General features: G+C 41.1%; 1 protein-coding gene and 1 long non-coding RNA gene across 7 annotated transcripts in view; one reads left to right on the forward strand and one right to left on the reverse strand.

Moving 5' to 3' along the window:
• The window catches only part of nrxn2b (neurexin 2b), a 712,610-nt gene that overhangs the window by 341,255 nt on the left and 347,895 nt on the right, over positions 1-23,460 (forward strand). For 5 of the 6 annotated variants that reach the window (XM_085451729.1, XM_085451735.1, XM_085451733.1 and 2 more), the window contains 4 exons: positions 9,791-10,229; positions 11,168-11,551; positions 13,640-13,843; positions 16,815-16,841. In XM_085451729.1, coding sequence (XP_085307855.1) covers positions 9,791-10,229; positions 11,168-11,551; positions 13,640-13,843; positions 16,815-16,841 — 1,054 coding nt within the window. The remainder of the gene's footprint in view (positions 1-9,790; positions 10,230-11,167; positions 11,552-13,639; positions 13,844-16,814; positions 16,842-23,460) is intronic. The other variant, XM_085451731.1, reaches the window with a different exon arrangement.
• Positions 7,866-8,387, reverse strand: LOC146715314 (uncharacterized). The gene is made up of 2 exons (XR_014919344.1): positions 8,116-8,387; positions 7,866-8,030 (listed from the first exon to the last, which is right to left on the reverse strand). It is a non-coding gene; the product is annotated as an uncharacterized LOC146715314 (long non-coding RNA).

A 23,460-nucleotide genomic window follows, 5' to 3' on the forward strand; every position in this document is an offset into this window, starting at 1 on the left:
ATATCTGACTCCACAGTACACTTGCTATGTTTGCATCTGGGGGCTTGTGTTAGTTTTTTATGTATTTACTTTTGGACTTCTTGCCTGTAGCCCCAAGCTACATTGAATCTCCAGTGTAAAACTGGAGATAGAATGAAACTTTCCCCAGTGAGAGAAAGAAAAGCAAATCATTTAAGTGTAGTTTGCTCTACTCTTAGAATTATGACTTAAAGTAATACATTTCAGACTCAATAGCTGAACATCTGTTTGGTGACAGGCCAGAAAGATACATGACCCAGACGTGAACTTACCAGAAGCTTAAGCTTAGGCTACGTCCACACGTACTATTTTTGAAAACGGAGATTTTCCGTTTTCGTTTTAAAAAAATAATCCCGTCCACACGTAAACGCAGAAATGAAGGAAAACGCTGCTAGGAACATGCCAAAGCAACAGGTGGCGATATATTCCTAACCGTGTAGAAATGTTGGCCAATCAGAAGTCTAGAAGCCTCGGTGGGAAATGGTAAACAAAGCTGGGGCATAGAAGCAGAACAGAGTCGTATGTGTGGAGGGACAGTAACTGTGTGTATATGTAAGCATTTAAACACTGCAGGGAGTACAATTAACAGTAACAGTATTGTAGAAATTCATTTCACCGAAACAATAACGTGGCGCACAGTGTGACGTCAAAAAAGGCGCACACCTTTGACGCTGCGTTTTCTGCGTTTTCTCTGTTTTTCTTGTCCACACGTAAATGCAAAAACAGAGTTTTCGAAATTATCCACCGTGGCAGGCGTTTTTAGAAATCTCCGTTTTCAGTGACCGAAAACGACGTTTACGTGTGGACGAAAGGTGCAAACGCATAGAAAAATCTGCGTTTTCAAAAATACCCGGGTACGTGTGGACGTAACCTTAGGTTGTTTTTCTAGCAGCCTTACGGTTTGTAATTTCCAGCTGAGGTCAAGCTTTCAAGACTAAACTGAGCCAGAAAAGTAACCACACCTAGAAAGCTATTGAGAAAAGCTGCAATAAGAGCAGCTGAGAGCACCAGGTAAAGCTGTAGCAGCTAAAGAAAAAGAAAGTGAGTGGTTGGGGGTTAGGCAGTGCTTGTTCTGTGGCACATCTTGGATTATCAGTCGTGTTATGTTCCAGGGCAAGGCTTTCCCGCTGCCACCGTGGTCAAATGCCTTTGATACGCTCGGCCAGCACCCTCCAGGCAGTAGAAATCCAAAGGAACAGCGCAGCAGAAGAAGAGTAAAAAGGCATCAAAAGAGACACTGAAGCCCTGTGAAGTTTTTATTTGCTCTCTGTGTATGTGCGCCTCCATGTGTTCAAAGTCACCCACATGCTATGATCATACACAGGGTGATGTGTGTTTCCTTAGGCTCCTAATCAGAGAGGTGGGGTGTGAAATCAGGTCTCTCTGCTCCTCAGCCCCCAAGTCTTGTTTCCACAGATTCCTCTCTTCTCTTCTGTATATGTCACCATCTGTCTCCCCACTGCAACCTCCACCACCCTGTGTCTCTCGCAGACAGTGACCTTGCTATCGCTCGTTTCACACCACCCTCTCCTCATGTGCTCATCTTTGTCACTCTTCCTGCCTCTCTCATAGTTTCTCTCCATCTCTTTCTTTCTGCCTCCCATCTTCCCTTTCTCAGGGGCAGCTTTGTGTAATTAAGTGTAGCACTGTAGCTCCGTTGGTACACCAATGGCTTTGCCATCCTGATGGCCAAATTAAAAATTGATTTCTTCGACTGATTCCATGTGCTGGATGAATGCGCTTGCTCTCCTCCTTGCCCTCACTTTCTTTTACGCTCTCTCTTCCTGTCCTCCCAACTTCATATTGATGCTTCGTGTCTTCACCTGTAGCTTCCTCTTAGCTTCACCTTTGTTCCACAAAAGAATCTTTTAAAGTCACCCGTCACCCTAACTCATGTCCTGCCTGCCACAAGTCAATATTCACTGGCACTTTTCAGTTTTTTTTGTTTCTTTATTTAGGCAGAAGCCATTAGTGTAACGTCTGGTACTTCAGAATGCTTCATAAACTAATAAACAGTGAAAGAGACGAAAGTTTATAAATACATAAAGTCTTTAAGGTACCATTTAATTGATATCGGTACAGAAGTGATTAGTGGATGGTGTATCAACCAACATATTCAAACCGTGCGGTGTATAGTTTCATCAAATATCCACAACACCAAGTATCTGAAGAAAGTAACAAATATTTGTTCTCCAGACCTGCAGGGTTTTGAATTTGAAGAGTTTCTCAATAACAAAACAAATCAATGGAGGGACCCCTGTGGGAGGCTTTGGCCCTGCATTAGCTGCACTGCTAGAATAAGAAAGAACAAATCACTGCCACACAAGTCAGTGAATTTTAAAGTCTGACGTGATGATCAAAAATAAAGGGGAACAGTTTTAATTTGTGTAAGAACAATGCATTTTTTTAAACTTTTGATAGCAGTGAGTTTTCAGTAAGTAGTGAGCGAAAGACAGATGGTAGGAATAAGGATGCAACGTGAGCACAAGCAGTTGTAAAGACACCTGACCCTGTCTGACTGCAGACTCTATAAGGCAGGGGTGTCAAACTCAATTGCACAGGGGGCCAAACCTCAAAGCACACTTTAGGTCACGGGCCAAACAAGATAAACATTTATTGAACACACTAAAACAATGTTTTTTAAACATAAATGTGAATACGGACAGGAATATAATTCCAGAATAAATAAACTTAAAAAAATAAACTTTAACTTTAAATATTTTTCTCTCCATAAAAATATATCCTGTCAAAATTTTGCAAGTCAGAAATATGAACATGCTGTCAAATACCCCAGAGAAAATAAAATAAAACATACACAAGGTTCGATCTGGAGCTGGGGCATTGCTTCAGGAATGGAACTAATAAACTGTGCGGGCCATTCAGTGTCGTACTTTCCCTTGAGTGTCCCATTAGAATGCAGCTCCATCTGAATCTGCACAGGTGCAGTTTCCACCTCAACTGTAAATGGGTTGTGAAGCAGCTCAAAATTCTCATTTTGTGGCTCAAAGTCACCAAAGCGCCGTGCGAACTCAGTGCGCTCAGTTTATCAGCAAAGTGCGCATCTGGGAACACTGTTGCGCTGACTTGGTTCAACATTACTTGGCAACAGGGAAAGTGAGGCAAGTTGCACTGAACATTTTTGACAGCTTAACTTGAAATGCCTTCACCGCATCATACATGCCATGTCCATGAACTGACAGATTTCCTTGCTGAGCTCAAAAACCCTATTGAGAATTTTTCCCCAACTCAGCCAACGGACCTCTGAGTGATGGCACGTTGGCAAACTCTGAATCTATTTCCCACATAAAAGACTGAAATTGACGGTGATTTAAACCTTTAGTTCGGATAAAATTTACGGTTTGCGTCACGGTGATCATTACATGCTCCATTTTTAGGACTTTACCACACGGCGTTTCCTGGTGTATGATGCAGCATGCTGTTGACTCACTGGTACAGTTCTCCTGCATCTTTACTCACATCCTGCCGACTAGTCCACTTTTTTCACCGCACAACACCAGCGCTCCATCTGTTGTAAGTCCAACAAGTTTGTCCCAGGGCAGTTTCATGTTGGTTACACTTTGACATACGTTTCTGCTCAGGCTCTCATTTGCCAAAATCTGCGTTTTGTCTGGACACAAGACGTTGCACACCTTCATCATGCAGTTCTTCAGAAACTCTCCCTCGGTAAATGGCCGGGCTGATTTGGCTGTCTCCTCTGCTACAATAAAACTTGCTTTCACAACAGCTTCACTTTGTGATTTTGCTCTGGAGAAAAAAGTCTGCTGAAATGTTAGATTCTTCTTTAGCTCTTCTACTTTCTGTAGTTTCTGCTCGACATTTAGGTTTTTCAGCCTATTTGTCGCCTTAAATTAAATTCCTTAATTACAGCCACATTAGCTCCACTAATAAGACACACGGGTTTACCGGTAATGTTTGTAAACATATATTCAGTCTCCCACCGGTGCTGAAAGGCTCTTTTTTCAGAATCAACTTTTCTCTTCGCCATTGTGAGGGGCTAGCTTCGCAATAACAGAAGTTTGACTTGATTGACGTGGGGATGTTCCCAGCTAGCCTAGCGTTCGTCAAGGAGGCTGCAGTGCTGCATTTTGGGATCTGTAGTTTGTGTGTTATTAGCGCCTCATATCGCCGGGACATGCATAACAATAATAATAAATCTATATAAAATGATCTCGCGGGCCGGATATAAATGTCCGCCGTGCCAGATGTGGCCCGCAGGCCTTGGGTTTGACACATGTGCTATAAGGCATTGGCTTAACTGTGAGTGATGGTATGCTTTACACGCTTTAGTGCTCCCATGTAGCCCTCTGTCCTTCTGTTACCCTCTCATTTGTCTTTCGCCACCATCTTCTCCTGTTTTCCATACTGCTTAACACCACTCTCTTCTACCGTCTTTAGCATTTTACGACATTGTGTTCCCTCTAGCTAATCTACCCCTTTACCAAAGACTGAGTTGTAGACATAACTGGCTGAAAAGATGGCTTATCTCTCAATTAATAGATAATTTCACCAAAACTAACAAGGAGTGTTTCCAACAAATGAAAATAAAATTGATTTTCACACAGGTGCTAGTATGATAAGGACGAGTTTACAGAGCATCTGAACCTAGTCAGGCATGCTAAACATGTTTGCCATTCAGTACCAGCCACCTGAACTGGCAGTTCAAAACAATTCTGCTTTTGCTGAATCACTACTGTAAGTAGTAGCTGATCTGCCACCAAGATAAATGCCTACATTCATCGTTGTTCTAACTAGTAACACCCATCCTAACCCTACAAAGGTTTTGATGTCATGTACACGTTGAAAGCTTGCAGTAATTTGTGGTTATGCTTGTAGTGTCCTGCCTCTGCCTAGCCAGGTTATTTGTTGGCTCCAAACAAATGGATACATTTGTATACTTTTTAAAAGCACATCATTAGTGACTGTTACCCTCTTTGCCATATAAAATTGGAAATATATTTTATGGCATCAGTGCTATGTTCAAGGAATCATATTCAAAAATTTTGACTAAAATTCCAGGAAACAAGAAAGGAGAAAACCACAAATATAGTAGAAAACTGGCCACCCTTACTGTTGTTATTGACTCCGAAAACCTATAAAAAGAACCCTCTAAGGGACACACTAAATTCTATGTAAGTTTGAGCACATAATAGTCTATCTGGATCAAGTAGCTGTAAAGTTAATACTCAAGAAAAAGTGATGAAAATTACCTGAAAATTACCCTTCAACACTCTGAGTGTTTAAAATATATGTTCATCTTTAAAGTAGCCAGTCAACAGTGTTGCAGACCTGTCTGTTATTGAAAATCAGTCATTGGAGTCTCTAAGCTGAAAGTCATCAGCTACAAGATGTTTATGGCTGGATTTCTTGCCTCATCTTGTCTTTTCAAACATGTTGTGTGATTCTTTATAACAAGCACAGCACTTGGTTTGTCAAGAGGTTTGGCAGGAATGATGCAAACAAAGGACTCACGGACACAAAAATAAACTAAAAAACAACCTTTTATTTGGTGGAACACCAAAGTCCATAAACAAAGAAAAAAATAGCCACACTTCACACTCACCGACAGGAACGCAGAACTGTAGATTAACACACACTCAAACAAAAGGAAAATGGGGCTATATATACATACACAAATGCACTGAGGGCTAATCAGGGAATTAGACACAGCTGTGGAACAAGGCCCAGGTGAAACTAATTAGGATAACGACACAAGGGAAATAAAGCTACATGCAAAACATAGGCGACAAATGACTACAAAATAAAACAGGAAATGAGTAAACAGGCAAAGTCAAACAACAATTGAATGATCAAGACAAAGGAAATTCTTCAAGCAGTCTCTGCAATGATGGTAATGACAGTTTTTCCTTTTTTTGGATACAGAGCTGAACGCAAAACCAAGAGAAAACCTGTAAATAAATCAAAAAAAATAAAGCTTTTATTTTTTATGCTGCTTTTCCTGTCTTGCACCTATCTCTCTCTTTTTCTAACACCTTAAGCAAGAGGAGTTTACGCCTTATTTGCTGCCAATTTTAGTATTATCATACCTAATTACCAGTACTAATCTGTGCTAATGGTGACATTATGAGGTGTACAGTACATGTGGCAGCGTGGTTAATGTTGAAGATAACCAAAGGAGGCTTAAGTTTAAGAATAACCCAGCATATCTGTGTTCTTGTTGAGCATTCAGTGCCGGTGTGTAGGTGTAGCATTTGACAGAAAGGAAGAGTGAGTGGATGAGATAGTGTGCCCGTGTGCAAGATAAAAAAATAGGTTAGATTGGAGGGCGTTTGAAAGAGATACCATGAAAGACAATGAGGAATGACAGCAGCGGTCTGGACAAATTAGGCAGCCAAAAAAATCATGAACCACATCACAGAAGGCAAATTATACACACAAGCAAATGCAAAAACAGGCCAATGCAAATCAAAACCAAAATGTGACACAATACACACAAAATAATTCAGCAATAATAATTCTGCTCAGTAAGTTAGAAGCTTGGGTAAAAATTCTGTGAAAAACAAGAAATGAAATACAATATTCTGTACATCATATTAGTTAGGTTAAGCTGCAGTTTGGTAAAATCCATCAAACCCATCTAATCTAAGTCAGGTTACACAGCATCTAACATTAACTAGCTAAGCATTGCATCATGCTTGGCTAGACAGCTGAATAACTCTACTGGGTAAGTGAAGTACCCTTAACCAAAACCTTTCATGCTGTTTTTGCTGGGAACAAAGTATTTCCTGTTAATGATCCACTTCTTTCAAAGATCTTGGTCCTCTGCATGGAAACTGTGTGAAGTCTGCTCACCCAGACTGGTGCAATCTTCATCAAGTCTTCTTATAGCAGCCAAAACTGTACTAACTCTCCCCAGTTTCCTAGATATTGTATTTTTGTTGTTGTTGTTGTTGTTTTTTTTAAGTAATGCTACATAGTCAGAAAACAGAAAATTGTGTACTTTTTAGAATGGCTTACAGTCAATAATGCACATATTTTGTGAAGATACCACCAGGGCAATGCTGGTTTGTTTTCTTCCTGGACATCTCCGGATTTGTTTATACTTTTCTGATCTGGTCTGAAAAGGCACATCTACTGTTGCAGGATAGACTCAGGGCCCAGAGGCAATGCAGGAGTGTAGTTCCCTTTTGCACCAGTTATATTTTTTAATCAAGTTACGGTACTGTTGTGTACCCCAACTTTAAATGACTTTGGGATGATTAATGAAAAAAGGGACCAGATTTAAACTGAAATTTAACTTGATGACTCCCAACAGTATTTATTTGTTCAGCACATGCAAACAGAACGCACACAAATCAGGTAATTGGCAGTCCTTCATATCCTGTTGCTATTGAGCCACACCTTGCTCATAACCCGCCAGGGGTGCTTCCACATTTTCCCAAAGAAAACAATTAAAGCATGTAAACATTCATATATTATACTTTATATATTTAAAAATATGATCCAAACACACCCATAAATCGTGCATTTACAATTAAAACATAAAATCATACAAATCCAATACATTTCTCCCTTTTCTTATTTAGTCTCACTATTTCTATCTTATTCCAGCACAGTTGAAGTGGAGCACCCATGATTTGGTTGTGCATGTACAATTAGCACCTAAAATACCCAAGCAAGTCCTTGATATAACTTAAACTTGGTCTCTTCCAAGAAATTGTGTCTTCTGCTGCTATAAATGAGATATGGCTACAGATGTTATAGATGTTTGGCTATAGAAGTTTAGGACAGGGTCGTATGTCTATTGTCACGGTGCGGCATGGCACACCGTGGAAGGAGTGGGGAAGGAGGACCCAGGCGCGGTGCTCTATGTATAGGCAGTGTTTATTTACAAGGTGAAAAACAACGTAACAATAACTCCCCGTATTTTCCCAGACTCCCGTGTCGTGTCTCCCGTGAATAGTCCGTGTGCTCTCTGCTCCCGTGTCAGCACCCCCCGGTGCTCGCTGCTCTCCGTGCCCTCCACGCTCTTCCTGCGGGAAACAATAACGGCAGCTGTCAGGACACTCAGATCGGCAGGCATATACTTTCAGACTTAGCTTAGACAGGGTGACTAACGTGGAGTCTCATGCAATGATCCCGCGTCGGTGGGAGCTCCAAGACTCTCTTAAGTAGCTCCCCCGACGAGGCCTGATCAGCAGCAGGTGTGTGGCTTCGGGTGTGGCCAGTCCCCTTGCAGGACCACACCCTCCAGGCCTGACGCCGCCTATAAACGGGTGCTCAGCCACACACACATATATACACACACAAGCACAGAGAAGGGAAGCAACACCAAAATACATATAATAATGATAATAATAATATAATTCATAACTGCTCAGAGATCCTGGGTCGCCCAGTCCCAGGACCCTGACATCTATGCTTCCCAAACTAGAATACACTTACATAACTAGTGAATATTTTCAAGGTTTCAGTTTTTCTTAAGTATAAGATCTTCACTTCAACTTGTCATATATGTTTTTTTTTTTTACATGATTGAAGACATGAAACGTGTTTCATAAATGAGAAACTTAATTCTGAAGCATAGTAAAAAGTTTTCTACCTTCATTTTCACTCTGACCTCTGTGCAATTGAAATTTCACCCTTTTCCAGTGTGGGAAGTAGTAGATATGAATAGAAGGTGATGACTTTCATTCCATCCTTTCATGAGAACAAGAATTGTACTCCAAACACAAAGAGCAGGTAGCTCTTTCTGTTTTTATACTCTCTGACAATTCAAATGAGAACATCTGCTGGCGGAATCAAACCGAACCGGAACAATCTCCTTAACCTTTCAGCTTAGACAGCAGCAGAAATCAGGGATTGAAATGAAGACCAGCTTATTTTTTCTCTGTTTTATTGTGAGCAGTGTGGTAAACAGAGAGTGCGAACAGCGCACAAATGGAGAGAGCTCTGCTGATTCACAGTATTACCTTGAGGAAGGCCTCTCACAAAGCTGTGTACAACAAATAAAAGAAAACTAAAACTATAAAAGACAAGAACAATTTGCTTTGCCTTCAGCAATTAATCCATTATGAATGCATACACGGAGGCACACTCTGAGCTCAAACAATAGAGCTGTATTTCATCAAAGACCATTGGAGACATTTGCATTGGAGCTGTAGGCAACGTTCGCTTTTTTTCTGTTTCTGGATATCCCCTGGAGCCTTTTTAATTTTTTCAATTTATTATGCATATTTACTCCATTTGTGAGGAATGGTTTTGTACAAGAAGAAACATTTGTATGGTTTATGGAATGAACCAGAGTTCAGGAGTTTAAACACCAGTGATGAGAGTACAATACACTCTTTAAGTTGTGGGTCCACACCTCAGTACTAACAGACATCGGCATTCGGCCTGCTTTCATCTCGCTTCTTGGCTCTTCCTGTTTCCCTTAGCAAAACCTTTTCTCTGACCTAAAATTGTTGTTACCGGGTCATGTGCAGGAGGTACTAAAGCAGCTTCTTTTCCGCTAATACTAGTTCCACACTGCAGTTCATGAAAAAGTCATGTACTTATTCAAGTTTTAAGTCATTTCCCCGTGCTGTTGAGATTCCCCGGCAGCGACTATAACTAATACTTGAAACTACCTGAAGCAATTAAAATGCATTTGCTGGCTCTCAGTATTAACAGCCATGACAACACAGACTATGCTGTTGAAACTGCATTTTGTTTTTTGAGTCACATGTTTTTAAATCATAGTCTGACTCCAAATGCACAATCATAACCTTTCAACCATTTGCTTTTCTTTTAGGTGGTGTACAAGAACAACGACTTTAAGCTGGAGCTGTCACGGCTGGCCATCGAGCGTGACCCGAAAATCACCCTGAATGGTGACCTGGTGTTCCGCTGTGAGGATGTAGCAGCCCTGGATCCTGTAACTTTTGAGACCCCCGAGTCCTACATCTCTCTGCCAAAGTGGAACACCAAGAAGACGGGCTCTATCTCTTTTGACTTCCGGACCACAGAGCCCAGCGGCCTTCTGTTATTCAGCCACGGACGGCCTCAGGGGCCTAAAGAGCAGAAGCCTGGTAGGGAGCTGAAGACTGATTACTTTGCCATGGAGCTTCTGGAGGGGTATTTGTACCTGCTGATTGATATGGGCTCCGGAAAAACAAAGCTCAAGGCCAGCAACAAGAAGGTCAACGATGGGGAATGGTGCCATGTGGATTTCCAAAGAGAAGGAAGGAAAGGTGAGGAGTGCTTTAAAACTGGGTTAGTCACTTTTTTATGTTGCATGCGATTTAAGTGCATGTGAACGGCTCACTGGATTAGGAAGACAGAAATATAGACTCTGCACGGAAAAGGGGACAGAACTGACTTTGTCATAGTCTAATACTGTTTTGTCCTTCATGACAATTCAATCATGTTGGAAGCAGAGTAGTGATTGCATATACTAACAGTATATCTATTTTTAAAAACTGTGTGATGTCTTTAAATTCCTCTGCCTTCTGGGGGTGCAAACAGGAGCATCTGTATGCTTGAGTGGGCATTGTCTGATGAATGATCTGTAGGTGGGAAAGAACCTTGGACATTATATCTCCCTCAATTGTTGCCTTATAATGAGGAAGCGTGTGAATGCGTGCGTGCATACGTGTGCGTGTGAGTGTGTATGCACGCATGGGATCTCACTGCTGCTCCTCCTGTAATTGGCTTTTAATAGAAAATTAAGATGGAGTCGTTAATCACCGAAAGAGAGAGGGCCTTTTGTTTCACCCACTCCCTGCTGCATTCTGCTTCCCTTCTCCTCCATTTAGCCTATTATAGACACATTAGACACACACACGCATATGGATGCACACTCTACTGTCATCTATTCTTTCTGTGGCGTGTATGTCCTTCTGTCTCCGTCTGTCCCTGTTCTGTTTCCCTAAATTAGCCACCTACTGCCCCTCCCACTATTCCGCTCACTCACATTTACATATATAGACTATACACATTTTCAGTCCTGACCATCTGAATCACTTTAGTCAAGCACTAAATACAAGATGCATGCTCAGTCATGCACAGATAAGCTGGACCTATATTCATTCATGTAGCTGCAGTTAGGGTGATGTATCCAGGTGCCAGTAACATCAGATTCAAAAGTTAACATCTTGCTGCTTGTTTCTTCTTTCTTTCTGTATTTTAGGATCAATCTCAGTCAACAGCCGCAGCATGCCCTTCAGCTCCCCAGAGGGCAGTGAAATCCTGGACCTGGACACTGATATGTACTTGGGCGGGCTGCCCGAATCTAAGTCAGATCTCATCCTGCCGCCAGAAGTTTGGACAGCGCTCCTTAACTACGGCTACGTAGGCTGCGTCCGTGACCTATTCATCGATGGCAAGAGCCGGGATGTCCGCCGGCTGGCTGAGATCCAGAGTGCCCTGGGTGTCAGCAGTTTCTGCACCCGTGAGCTACAGAAACGCTGCAGCAGTGCCCCTTGTGGCAACGGAGGTCTTTGCAAAGAGGGCTGGAACCGGTACATTTGTGATTGCACTGGCACCGGATACCTTGGTACCAACTGTGAGATAGGTAAGAAGGGCCAAGAGTGAAGCTTCTTTGACCACTTAAGGATTAATTATAGAATCTGAATTCATTGTATATAATTGAATACTGACTATGATAAATATAATTGTTTTGGCTACACTCCAGAAAAGAAATGAAATGCTTTTTTATCGCATTAAAAGCAGGACAAACATATACACACAAGCAAAGATATTCCTTTATATGAGGCCCCATGCACTGCAGTAAGAATGAAAAGGAAATCATGAGAGTCCCAACACCAAACAACGAAAAGTTTCTGTTAAGTTAATGTGCTGACACATACGACAGCATTCTTCCTTGTATTGTAACCAACAAGGAGCTGTGTGTGCACCAAATGCCACCTGAGACTTGCTTGCATTCAGCCCACTGGCTGAAGTGCTGGGATGTTGGCAGGAGTGCGACAGAGCAGCCAGGCCTCCTGCCGCCATCTGTGTCAGTCACACACACACGAGTGGCCTTTGCACCACAGCGAGGCAGGGTGAGCTCGTCAAACAACACCACGTCCTTCTGATTCATCCCAATTAGGTGCAGACACCTCAGCCTGCGGTTTGTCTTAGCTTGTCTGAGGGGGTGAGTGAGCCATGACGGAATGGAATTTTGAGGGACAAGGAGGGTAATGAGGGAAGGAGAAATTGGATTCAAGTCAGGACAGTCAGGGTATAGGATGAAATATCCTTATTTTGAAGGGTGATAATTTTAACAATTTACTATTTGGTTCCTCGGATGACAAGCGTGGTTTAAGTGATGTTCTTCTGCCATCTTGTGGATTTTTGTATTATTGCAGGCACACTTCTGTAATACCCAGCTAGATACACCTGTGTATATAAACTGAGTTCACAGATTAGCTGAATGACAGGAGAATCTGTGATATTGATTTGACAGGGACAGGGCCCTGCAGGTTGTAGTGATGGTGATTATGCAATAATGAATGGTCTCTTTTAGCCGTTCACTGTTTTGATAAAATAATGCAGCGGCATCACATTTTTATACAAGTGGGACTTTTGTCAAAGTACACACAGTGTGTTGTGTAGGATTTGCGAATCTGATGTGCTCTCTTGAAATAGCAGCATTTTAAGCGATTGCTGGCCTGTAGGAGGGATTTTTCTGCATCTTTTAACATCGTGTTTTTGTACACTCTAAAATCTAAATGCTTGAAGCACCCTGTGAAAGTGACTCATGTTAGCCTGTGGTGACACATATCGACCCACGCTCCAAGATAAGAGCACTCCTCTGGAACTGTCAATCTCCGACAGCGGTCTATTTATGGCAGCAGCGATGTTAGAGAAAGTAACCACGCTTCAATGTAGTGTGAACATGAAGACCGTGTTACAGCACGGACTGAGTTTTGTTTTTCTAAGCTTGGCAAGCATCTGATGTTTTTGTTAAGTCCTTTTTTTGTGGTTTCCTGTTCTTCTTGTATTAATACACTACACTTTAAAATTGTCAGCGTTTTCTTGAAATGTGGGTTCTTGTAAACAAATGTAAACATAATTATGAGATAATTATTTATCCATCCATATTTTTTATCCCCTTATCAGGGGGCTGGGTCACAGAAGCCCAGACCTCCCTAAGGCGTTCCTAGGCCATCCGATAGATCTAATTTAAGCAAATGTTATACATATTTAACAAATCCATTGTAAATGATAAGGTGTGCTAAAAGTGTACACACAGAAAAAGACATTCAGAAGATGTGCGCATTGATTATTTCTATGAAATTGTTAAATTTGAATGTCTGAGAGGTGTAACAAGATTTATATCCCCTTTTGTTTTGGTGTGACGTTTTCAGACATACATGGCTTTGATCTTGATTCATGCCGAATTTTCCCTTGATCCTATGCTGTTGATATGGCGTCCAAATACACGTCTTGTCTAAATCCTGTTTGAATTAGAGCTGTCGTCTTTGGAGAAAGCGGGACGTGAGTGATTGAAAGATTTTTCAACTGTAATTAAGCTTACGTGGATTATCACAGCTACTTTAAACTTAGCTGTGATACCGGCCCGACCTTTGTTCGGGAGACACCGTTCCCTCGATTGTTACTCGTTGCTTACTTCATCCTCTTCATCGCCCTTTTGCAGAGGCGACGGTGCTGAGTTACGACGGCAGCATGTACCTGAAGATCATCATGCCGGTCACCATGCACACGGAGGCCGAAGACGTGGCGCTGCGCTTCATGTCTCAGCGAGCGTACGGCCTGCTCATGGCCACCACCTCCAAGGAGTCAGCGGACACCCTGCGACTGGAGCTGGACGGAGGCCGCGTCAAGCTCACCGTTAACCTCGGTAGGCCCCCGTGATTCATTGTGGATGTCCCCGCTAACCTTTCCCTTGCCTCCTTCCCTGTCTCCTCACACTCACTTTGTATTTCAGCATTGTATGCCTTTGTACTCAGAATAATGGTTTGACATTTTGAGTTTCACAGCATGATTTTTTTTTTTATAACATTGTCAGGTAGTTGGCTGGGGAAAAGTTTCTGAACACGTCCCTCTGTTACATCAGTAGGTTCTGGCCGTTACCTAATGTTTTTAACTGCCAACAGTGCTAAAGAGCTATTTATGTGAGAAAACTGAGGAACAAAGAGAAACTTATCCCTTACCAACTGCTAACTGTGAGAAAATGAGACAAAGTCAAAATGTAAAACTAGCTCCAGAACGCAGTCATTGCAGCCTCTGTAGGGAGACACCCTGCAGTAACTTCTCTTCAATATGCTTCGACCCCTGCCCCCACTTCCTCTGCATTCATCCCCTTCTTCTTGTACTCTGTGAAGCCCCATGGCTCCTCATCCTGGTAAAAAAGCTCCATCTCTAACAATATCACTGCCTTGACCCTGAGCCCTTGAAGGTTGCTCTTAAAGCTTCAGGGTGGGCTTGCCTCTGTCTTGCGCTTCCTAATGGTTCTTGCGTTATACCGGAGCTCTACCAAAGCTTCCCTGGTGCTGCGAGTAGGCAGGAGTCTTTTTCATAGGCCCATGTGCTGAAAGGGAGGTTTGAGGATGTGAAGCAGCCTGAGTGTTAATAGGAGAAGCTCCGTGATTTTGTAAGCTAGATGGAATCTTAGGAAGGGGATATGAATCCCCTCTAATAATGCTTCCTATTGACTTATTAAAATTTCATTGCAATGAATACCATTGCTCTGGGGAAGATGGTATGACCTTCCAGCTCTAGATACTTTAAATCTGTCCTGACCCTTTGAAGGACCACACTGTCAGCAGTGAACCAGGAGGAGCATGACAGAGGTGCACTCTGGAATATTAGAGTTTAAGCCACCTTAGAGACATGAATGGGGACAGTGGGATAAATGAAGGAGGCCATTCCCCTCTCTTTCCTCTTTCTATCTTCTTTCTCCTTCACACTCTCACTTTTTTCCATCAGTCATAAAACCCCTCCTGGCCAGGACACAAAAGATGGAACTTTTCATCCCTTCAATGGCCTGTATGTCTGCGGCCCTCGGATCAAACAGTCAGAGACCAGCTCACAGCTGTAGCTGTCGGGGCATACACAGCTGAACTTAATGTACCTAGGGCCACATCTTAACCTCTCAGCTATGCCCCCACACTTAAAGCTAATCCTCAAGAGAATTTCTATACCAGCCCCTTTTCCTTCCTTTCTTACCGGCTTTTAAATGAAACTCAGCTTAGCTATGCTAATGATTTCCACTGCTCTTTTGCAAGAAAATTAATTAACAACTAAAGTGAAACAAGTCAGAAGGGAATCCTTCTGATCTGTTAAGGCCTTAATCCTTGTTAAGATAATTAAAATCCTGGTAATTAATCACTAGGAACTGCTATAATTGGGCAGATGTAGTCCTAATGATATCTTTAATGATAGAGAGTGACGGTAACATGTTCAGCCTGCGATGTGTAGGCCAGATGACGGCTGGCATGTTTTACCTAATGCCATAAATATTGTATTTATTGATTCTCGAATGAGTAATTCATGATTAGACCTCCTCTACAAAATGCTTTACACTGTTTACAATCATGAATGTCGCTTTTGTCCTGAATTAAATGTATTCGGAAAACATCAGTCGATGCTCGTGGCCCCTAAAAGCATTTTAATATCATTGTGTTTGTATGACCTCCAAATCTCTACAGAGTGATCCTGGTTCCTGGCTGTTTGTGTCCACTATTCTGTAGCGGTTGACAGCTCGAGACCACAACCCAGCCACTCTGCCACATGCACACGTAGATCATAACATATCAGCGTGTGACAGGTAGAGTGTACTAGTTCCTGTCAAAGAAATCCCTAGCTCCATTTAGAGTCGAGTCAAAGGTCCGTTTACGCTGAAGAGTCACATTGAGTTTCTTGGGCATTTACGGACACTTTGCATGATTTTAACTGAGCTTTTCTGTGCTTTAAGCCACAAGATCATATTTTTAAACCTTTTAAAATGATGAAACACTTTTTACGGCATTTTCCTCGCACCACTTGTAGCAAGTAGCACAAAATATATACAGGCCTATTTCAGTTTCTGTGCACAAGGCATGAGGTGGCTGGGATGTGCAGATCACCTTTTCGTGTCAGTTACTGTCGGGTTTGTCGAACCCAAAGTGCTGTAGAAGGCAAGTGAATCTCAAATTACCAGGAAAGGCAGCTGACGTTACAGTTGCGTGGTGCGACGTCTGCTGTAATGACGGTATTGCAGCGTTTATGTCCACAGTGTGAGGAGAATGGATCAGTTAGATAGTACTCAAACCATTTTTTTCAAACCGCGTGATTATAACCAGCACATTTAGACCATTTCTAAACAGTTTTCTAAAGGATGTTTTTTTTATTATTATTATTATGAGGAAAAAAAATCACAATAAGCAGTGGAAGAGATAAAAAGGCCATTAAGAGATTGTGCTTAATAGGAACCAAGTGAGTCCAAGCACAGAATTTACTTTAGTTTTCCTTATAATCACAAAGTAGTCTTATTAGGTATTCAGTGTCAGCAGTAGACCACTTTGTATAGTTTATTTTCATATTTGTAATACATAGATCTTATTTTGCAAGTCTGCCTTCTACTGTGCTTTGGGAGGATTGGGTGGAGCAAGGCGAAGGAAGGTTGATGGGATTGATGAAGGGAAAGGGTGATCCTGACTCAGAGCCTGTCCCCGGATGGTGGCCCCAGAGCAAAGTTTGGTTGTCTGCAGAATGTACCTTGAAGGATGTAAAAATGTCTTTTTTTTCTCTTTTATCCAATCTCTTCTTTCTATCCTTTTTCCTCCTTTTCTTTTTATTTGATCTCACCATTTCGCTCTCTCTCCCGCCAGATTGTATCAGGATAGACTGTAGCCTCAGTAAGTGGTTCTATCCATTTTTCTGACTAAAATGTATCTGTCTTTTTCATCCTGACTCTGTGCCGTGGCGCTTTCTGCTCTCTTCTGTCCACATGATTTGTTTCCCTCCGCTCATTACCCGTGTCTCTGCTCCCATATTTTCTTAGTTTTGAAAACACAACTTTTAATTTTTTCCCATCATTCAGCTTTTTTCTCCCGCCTCTATTGTATGTCTGTCCCTTTTTTTAAAATTACCTGATCTGTGTTTTTCTTATTTCCTTTTGTCACTTTAATTTCCCCTTTTCTCACATAGATTTAATTAATGTTTCACTTGCGTAATTATTAGAATTTTCCATCCCACAACCTTTCTCATTTGTCTACTCTCAGCTATGAAATTATTTCATTGCCTTCCTCCTGCTTATTCCCCATTCTAGTCATTTTCCTGTCAACCTTTTCCACAAACACATTCAGAAAAGGGCAGCTTGACACTCCCCTGTTGGATGTCCCTATTTTCTATTATGCGACGCTGAGTTTGGGCTCCACATGGCTGCACACACAGGTGTTGCTTGTTTTCTTTGTGGGGGGGGAACTGTAGTTTTGTCCCCCCCCCTTCAAAGCTAATTGCTTATCCACTGAGAGATGGCACCACCTGGTGTGTGCTTGTTTTCCGAGCAAGCTAATGTTTTTCTGCCTCATGCTGACAAAATGATAGCAAACTGTTATTTCTATCACGGTCACTGACAATTGAACAACTAGCCCACAGGTAAGTGCTGCCAGCAGTGGTGACAAAGTAGAGAAAACCTCTTGTTTGCCAATGATTGCATGTGTGTGGGTGTGTTTCTCAGTTTCGATGAAGTATTTGTGAAGGGGGAAAGGTTGGGGCATGACTTTGATCTGTGTCTAACAACAACAGCTGAGAAGGTACCAATTAATAAATCACTTCTGTTTTCTTTTGTGTATGTTTAGAGAATTGGGCATTAATTAATTTTCTACTTCGTTATTGCAGCCAGATTAATCACATTTGTCGTTACACTATGTCACTCACATCACTGCACCTAAAAGCTATTCATACAAAACTACAATGCAAAAACCTCATGAGCTTCCATCGGGTTTCGAAGTGGCCTTAGTGTATGTCGAATTATGTCCCTAAATATGTGGAAGAGACACCAGAAGAGGAAACATTTCAATTATGCTTAAAAGAGCACAATACCCTGGATTAACCACTAGATGTCAGACTAACACAAGGGTTTAGCTCGATTAAAGACTGACATACGCTTTGTTCCAACATAGCGTTCAAACATTTCACTGTGAACCTGTTTAAAACTGAACAACTTCCTTACTGAAAGCTGTGGCATCAGAGGTTCTGTATGCTTTATTGTTAAAGCTCAAAAGAAGCTGTTGAGTTTAAATATTGATTTTCTTACGCATTCTTTCTACTTAAGCAGTAATTTGTTGCAGACTTGGAATTCAGTGGTTTTGCAGGGAATATTTTATTTAACCTTTCTTTGTTTCTATGCATGACTGATCTTGTCTGGTAATTTCCTTTTTTATGGGTAGGACTTCTCTCGGTCACACAAGAGTGTGTGAGAGTAAGTGTAACTGGATGAGAGCGAGGGACTGTGTGTGTGTATGTGTGTATGTGTGTGTGTGTGTGTGTGTGTGTGTGTGTGTGTGTGTGTGTGTGAGAGAGAGAGAGAGAGAAAGAGAGAGAGAGAGAGGAAGAGAAAAAGCAGTGAGGGAACAAATCAGGCAGAACTACAGACAACAATTTATTCAGTACCATGACATCTCCTGGTCGATATCGCCTCCCGAGTCCTACAAAAGCTTAAGCCTTGAATTTTAGTAAGAAAGTCAGGATTACCGAAGTGTCTGCTGGTTGGTCCACAAAGAAAGTAGCCAGCAGAACAAAGATTTTGCAGGCTGAGCATTCATTTTAAATTGTAACCATAACGAAGATTCATGTATCCTCTCCTGGACACTCTGGGCAGGCCATCCGTCATGGGGCTAACACATACAGTAGAGACAGACAACCATTCACAGCCATATTATAGTCGCTAATTATTCTATCCCCATTCGTCTCTTTGGAATGTGGGATGAAGAGTATCTGGGAGAACCTGCACAGACACAGAGAGAACATGGAAAATCTACAAAGAAAGGCCTTGATTCCCACTCAGGACCTTCTTACTGTGACACTGAAACAGGGCTAACCACCACACCACCATGCAGTTAATTATGACATTAAGATATATATTCACAAGTATTTGGTAGTACCCACAAATAATGCATTTAATGGACTGCACTGTTATTGACCCGCTTTTATGTCTGGACTTTGGGCTGCCTAGTTTTGAAAGATCGGCTTTGTGTTTTATTGCAGCGTAGCTCAGTTGACTTAATGTGTCTAGATATGATACAGAGCATAGCTGTAGCCCTCAGCTCTGTCCAGGTCAGGGTGTCAAGCTGATGATATCGGTTTGGAGGGTGGCCTCTCAGCCTCCAGCAGCACCTTCTCTTAGCGAGAGATGAGATGCGATTTGGCATGACATATGGCCAGCATGTGGGGTGTGAGAACTCCGTCTGCTAATGCCATAGCCTTTGCCCCATCCATCTGAAAGTGCTCACTTCAGCATAGACTGAAACGCCCAGTGTGTAGGAGACATTACAAATAACTGTTCATTAGGCAGGACTGAAAAATACAGGGTGTAGAAATCATCACAAGACTAAATGGACCTTTTAGGCTTTGTAACAAATTCATTCACTAGTTATGCACATTTGTCATTTTCCAAAAGAACATTTCAAAATAATCAAAAAGCAGCTTTAGAAGAGTTAGCAATGAAATATTGGTCAGAATGGAGAGTTGGTTAAAAAGCTGCAGTTTTATCTTAATATGCACACTTTATCCTCTCGAACATAACATTTATTTTAATGGGAAACACTTCCCCAATTCACTGCTAGCGTACTGTCGCTATACTGATATGGTAGTGAGGTCAGTGTATGTACAAGTAATTTCTCAGACTTGAGAGTTCAGCCTACATGCTGTCGTGAACACTGTTTTTTGTTTTTTTCTCTTAGATCTGTATGCTCTGAAGTAGATCTTCCTTAATGTTGTAATCTCAGCAGCCAATCAGGAGACAGCTGGCTTAAAGGGCTTTAAAGGGTGAATAACTAAAATGGCTCATGGTTGAACTGAGGTGCCGCACCAAGGCTCAATATGAGATAAAGAATGATCTCTTTTGACTGTAGCGTGCAAAGCCACTCTAGCAGAATCCAAGAATAGTAATATGGAGCTGGAAATAAGCTTAATAAGTCCACTCTCATGTGAAACCTTTTCTTTTATCACTTGTGTCTTGGGGAAACATAACATTTGCCATCTGTTAACACAGCCTAAGCTCAACTTATTTTTATAAGCAACCCCCCCTTAAAAAAAAATGTCATTTTCAAGGTAATACTTAACTAAAATGGACCTTGTATGGTTTTAACCTTGGACATTACATTTTCTTTTGCATTCTTTCTGCCATGACACACCTTTATGTAATGTTTTCCTTATAAAGAAGCATGAGACACATGCGCAGTTGATGAATCCAATAGTAATTCTATGTGCTCACTTATTTTTGTGCAGCATGCAGGAAGATTTCACCACTATTTTCTGATAGTGGTAGCAGTATTTTAACTGCTTACTGATCAGCTGCACATGCAGTATCCAGGTTATATTACCAGCGTGACCTGATTTCTCCAAATGTCCTGGTTTCTCAGTTGAATGTACTCATGTTGACTTTGGTTTTTATCTGTTTGAACTCACTTGGAGCAGAATATATATGCAGAATATAATATGAAAGAATGCAAGAGGAGCTATATAATGTTATCAGCACTGTAAATTACAATCGACACAAAGTCATAAGTGTTTGTACGACTACTATTCAGTACCATTGCTTAGTATGCTATTTATTATGTCCACACTCTCTTTATAACATCCACACAATTAAATACTTCTAATGAAACACTGGAATAAAGTGAGTGATTGTACAATATATCCAATAAGAAACTGGATGTGATCCACAATGGAGGAATGAAAGAATAATTCCTCCCTCCACACACACCTGAATTAAAACACATGCTGTGCTTCATCAGTGTTATGTGCAGCCTTGGCTACTGAATTAAATAGCAAAGTTGAAGAGACCTGCAACCACTTTTCCTGCAGATACAATGTATATATATATAACTTGACCCGCTCAAGAGTTGGCAGTTCATCTTGTAATCAGAAAGTTGCCAGTTTGAGCCCCGGCTCGGACAGTCTTGGTCGTTGTGTCCTTGGGCAAGACACTTCACCTACTGCCTACTGGTGTTGGCCAGAGGGGCCGATGGCACGATAAGGCAGCCTCGTCTCAAAAAGCGCTATATAAATGCAATTCATTATATTCATATATATATATATATATATATATATATATATATATATATATATATATATTCAGGTGTCATTACAACTGAAAATCTGAATAGGTAGTTTGTTCAGTCTAAATTGTAGCAAATTGGGTTCTTATCTACCTCCCCTGCTTGGTCCCACTTGCCTCCGAGCAGATGGCTTTCTCTTATTTTCTCAGTGAATCACAAATATTGAATTTGAATGAGTTTCCAATCGCTCACTTAAATCATGAGTCACCATGTCTTGTCTGAGCCAAGTAGATGTCAAAGATGGAGTTGCAGTAGGCACTAAAAGTTGCCATCAGCATTCGCAACATCCTACAGTTTGGAAAGTTGGAGCATGTATCAGAGAGAGACTGAATAAATTTTGTTTTGGAAATGCTTGGATTGGGATTTGATTTTTAAAGGCAATTTAATGCTCCAATGGAGGATGGCTCTTTTTTCTTTTATTTAATGTTCATTGTATCTTCCAAAACTCCAGGCCAAGTGTGATGCAATGAGCCAATGAGAGAAGGTTTATTAACATAATGCCTCTGGTGCACCCTCAGGGATTGGTGCATAATTTAATATAAGCAGACTTGTGTTAAAATCAGTCATCTCGCTCAGTAAAGGACAACTGAAATGAATCTTGCATTTTTCCAGTAGTTAACACATTTGAATAAAATTAGCAGTCGTCACTGTGGAATTGGTGAAAATGCTGAACACCAGCAAAAAAACAAATGCATTAAATATATGCAGCCCTCCTAGCATTTGCGTAGGAAAAAAAAAGTGTGGTGTCACACACAAAACAGCCTGTTAAAAACTACACATAAATATCTCTGTGCAACTCTGTTTCATTTTAAAATATTTTCTCACATTTAGCTCTTTGCTTGTTTTAATGGAAACAAACCAAATGCCTCTTTAAATGTTAAACAGGCATGACTTAATAACGAAGTTCTTTGAAGCCTTTATAAACATCAAAGGAATAAGCAATCAGAACATTTTCTAACTAAAACTGCAATGGAATGTACTAATGTGTTTGTGTGGAAACATGGCAGCATAATAAATTGTATGTGTACGCAGCTGTCTGCTAATTTACATCGGGCTATATGGTAACCTGTGTAATTATATATAGTGCTAAGGCCAGTAGCTATGAATGATTGCAAATGCCAATGATACATAACAAGATAACATAAGGCAATGCTGAAGTTTATACTTGGAAGGTGAAGAACCAGAGTTGCTGCAGTTTAAACTGAGTGAATGTGGAAGATTTAAAAAGATTCTCGCTGTGCTTTTTCTTATTTACCTCCTCCTTTTCCCTTCTCTAGCTGCTTCCTCTGAATTTAAGAACCTTGTGGCAAAGTTCTCATTGGTCTCATGTCACAAGTCTACACTCTCTACACCAAATCTAACCTCTCAAAAAATTCAGATTTGCAACTTGAGAAAACAGAGAGAGACAGATTCAGTGTCTAGCTTTCCATGTTGAAAACAGTGTGTTTAGGAATACCGTTTTTGCCCTCCTGGTCCACTGAAGAGCTTGTGGAGGTTGTTGGAAAGGAATGTGGGAAGCTTGACTTGCTCATTGACATCTTAAACCTCAGCAGTGTGTGTATTGGATCCTTTTGGTTTCAGGGGATTCATCTTGGCAGCCAAGCGGTTAAGCCATCTTTAGCACTAACAAGTTGTTCTCCACACATATCCAGTCCCACTGCTGTCCGTCACTGATGTCTCACTGTTGTGTTGGAGTTTTGGAGTCTGGACTACGACATACCTTCTCATTCAGTTTTATTGTTTTGCTGAACAAAGTAAGAAAAGTATGTTTTAGTGTTGTTTTAAGGGGATTGGGACTTTTACATATGAACAAAAGTAGCAGCAATTTCACAGGTAAGGAGAGAATGATTGGCCTCCCCATAAAAATTTCCCATTTCCCAAGTGCTCTTTAAACAGAGCAAGGAATTTTTAAGACATCTTTTTCCAAATGTCTTTGCTTAATTTGGATTTATATCTTATTTTACTTTGCACACAGAAACAAAATCATTTCACAACACAATAATTTCAGCTGACAAAAATATGTCAACTGAATTATCCCAGCCCATTCATTTTGGCTAATATCCGAAGCTCTTTCAGATTTGTAGGTCTTCTGGTATGGACCTTAAGTTCACCCCAAAGTTTTTTTCAGTGGAACTCAAGTTAAATGTTTATGCAGGCCAGTCTTTAACATTCAATTTTGGTCTTCTGGAGG

Source organism: Copadichromis virginalis, linkage group LG3 (genome assembly GCF_057382275.1).
Source record: "Copadichromis virginalis isolate Kocher_CV1m ecotype Utaka linkage group LG3, C_Virginalis_male_GT1.1, whole genome shotgun sequence".
Lineage (NCBI taxonomy): Eukaryota > Metazoa > Chordata > Actinopteri > Cichliformes > Cichlidae > Copadichromis > Copadichromis virginalis.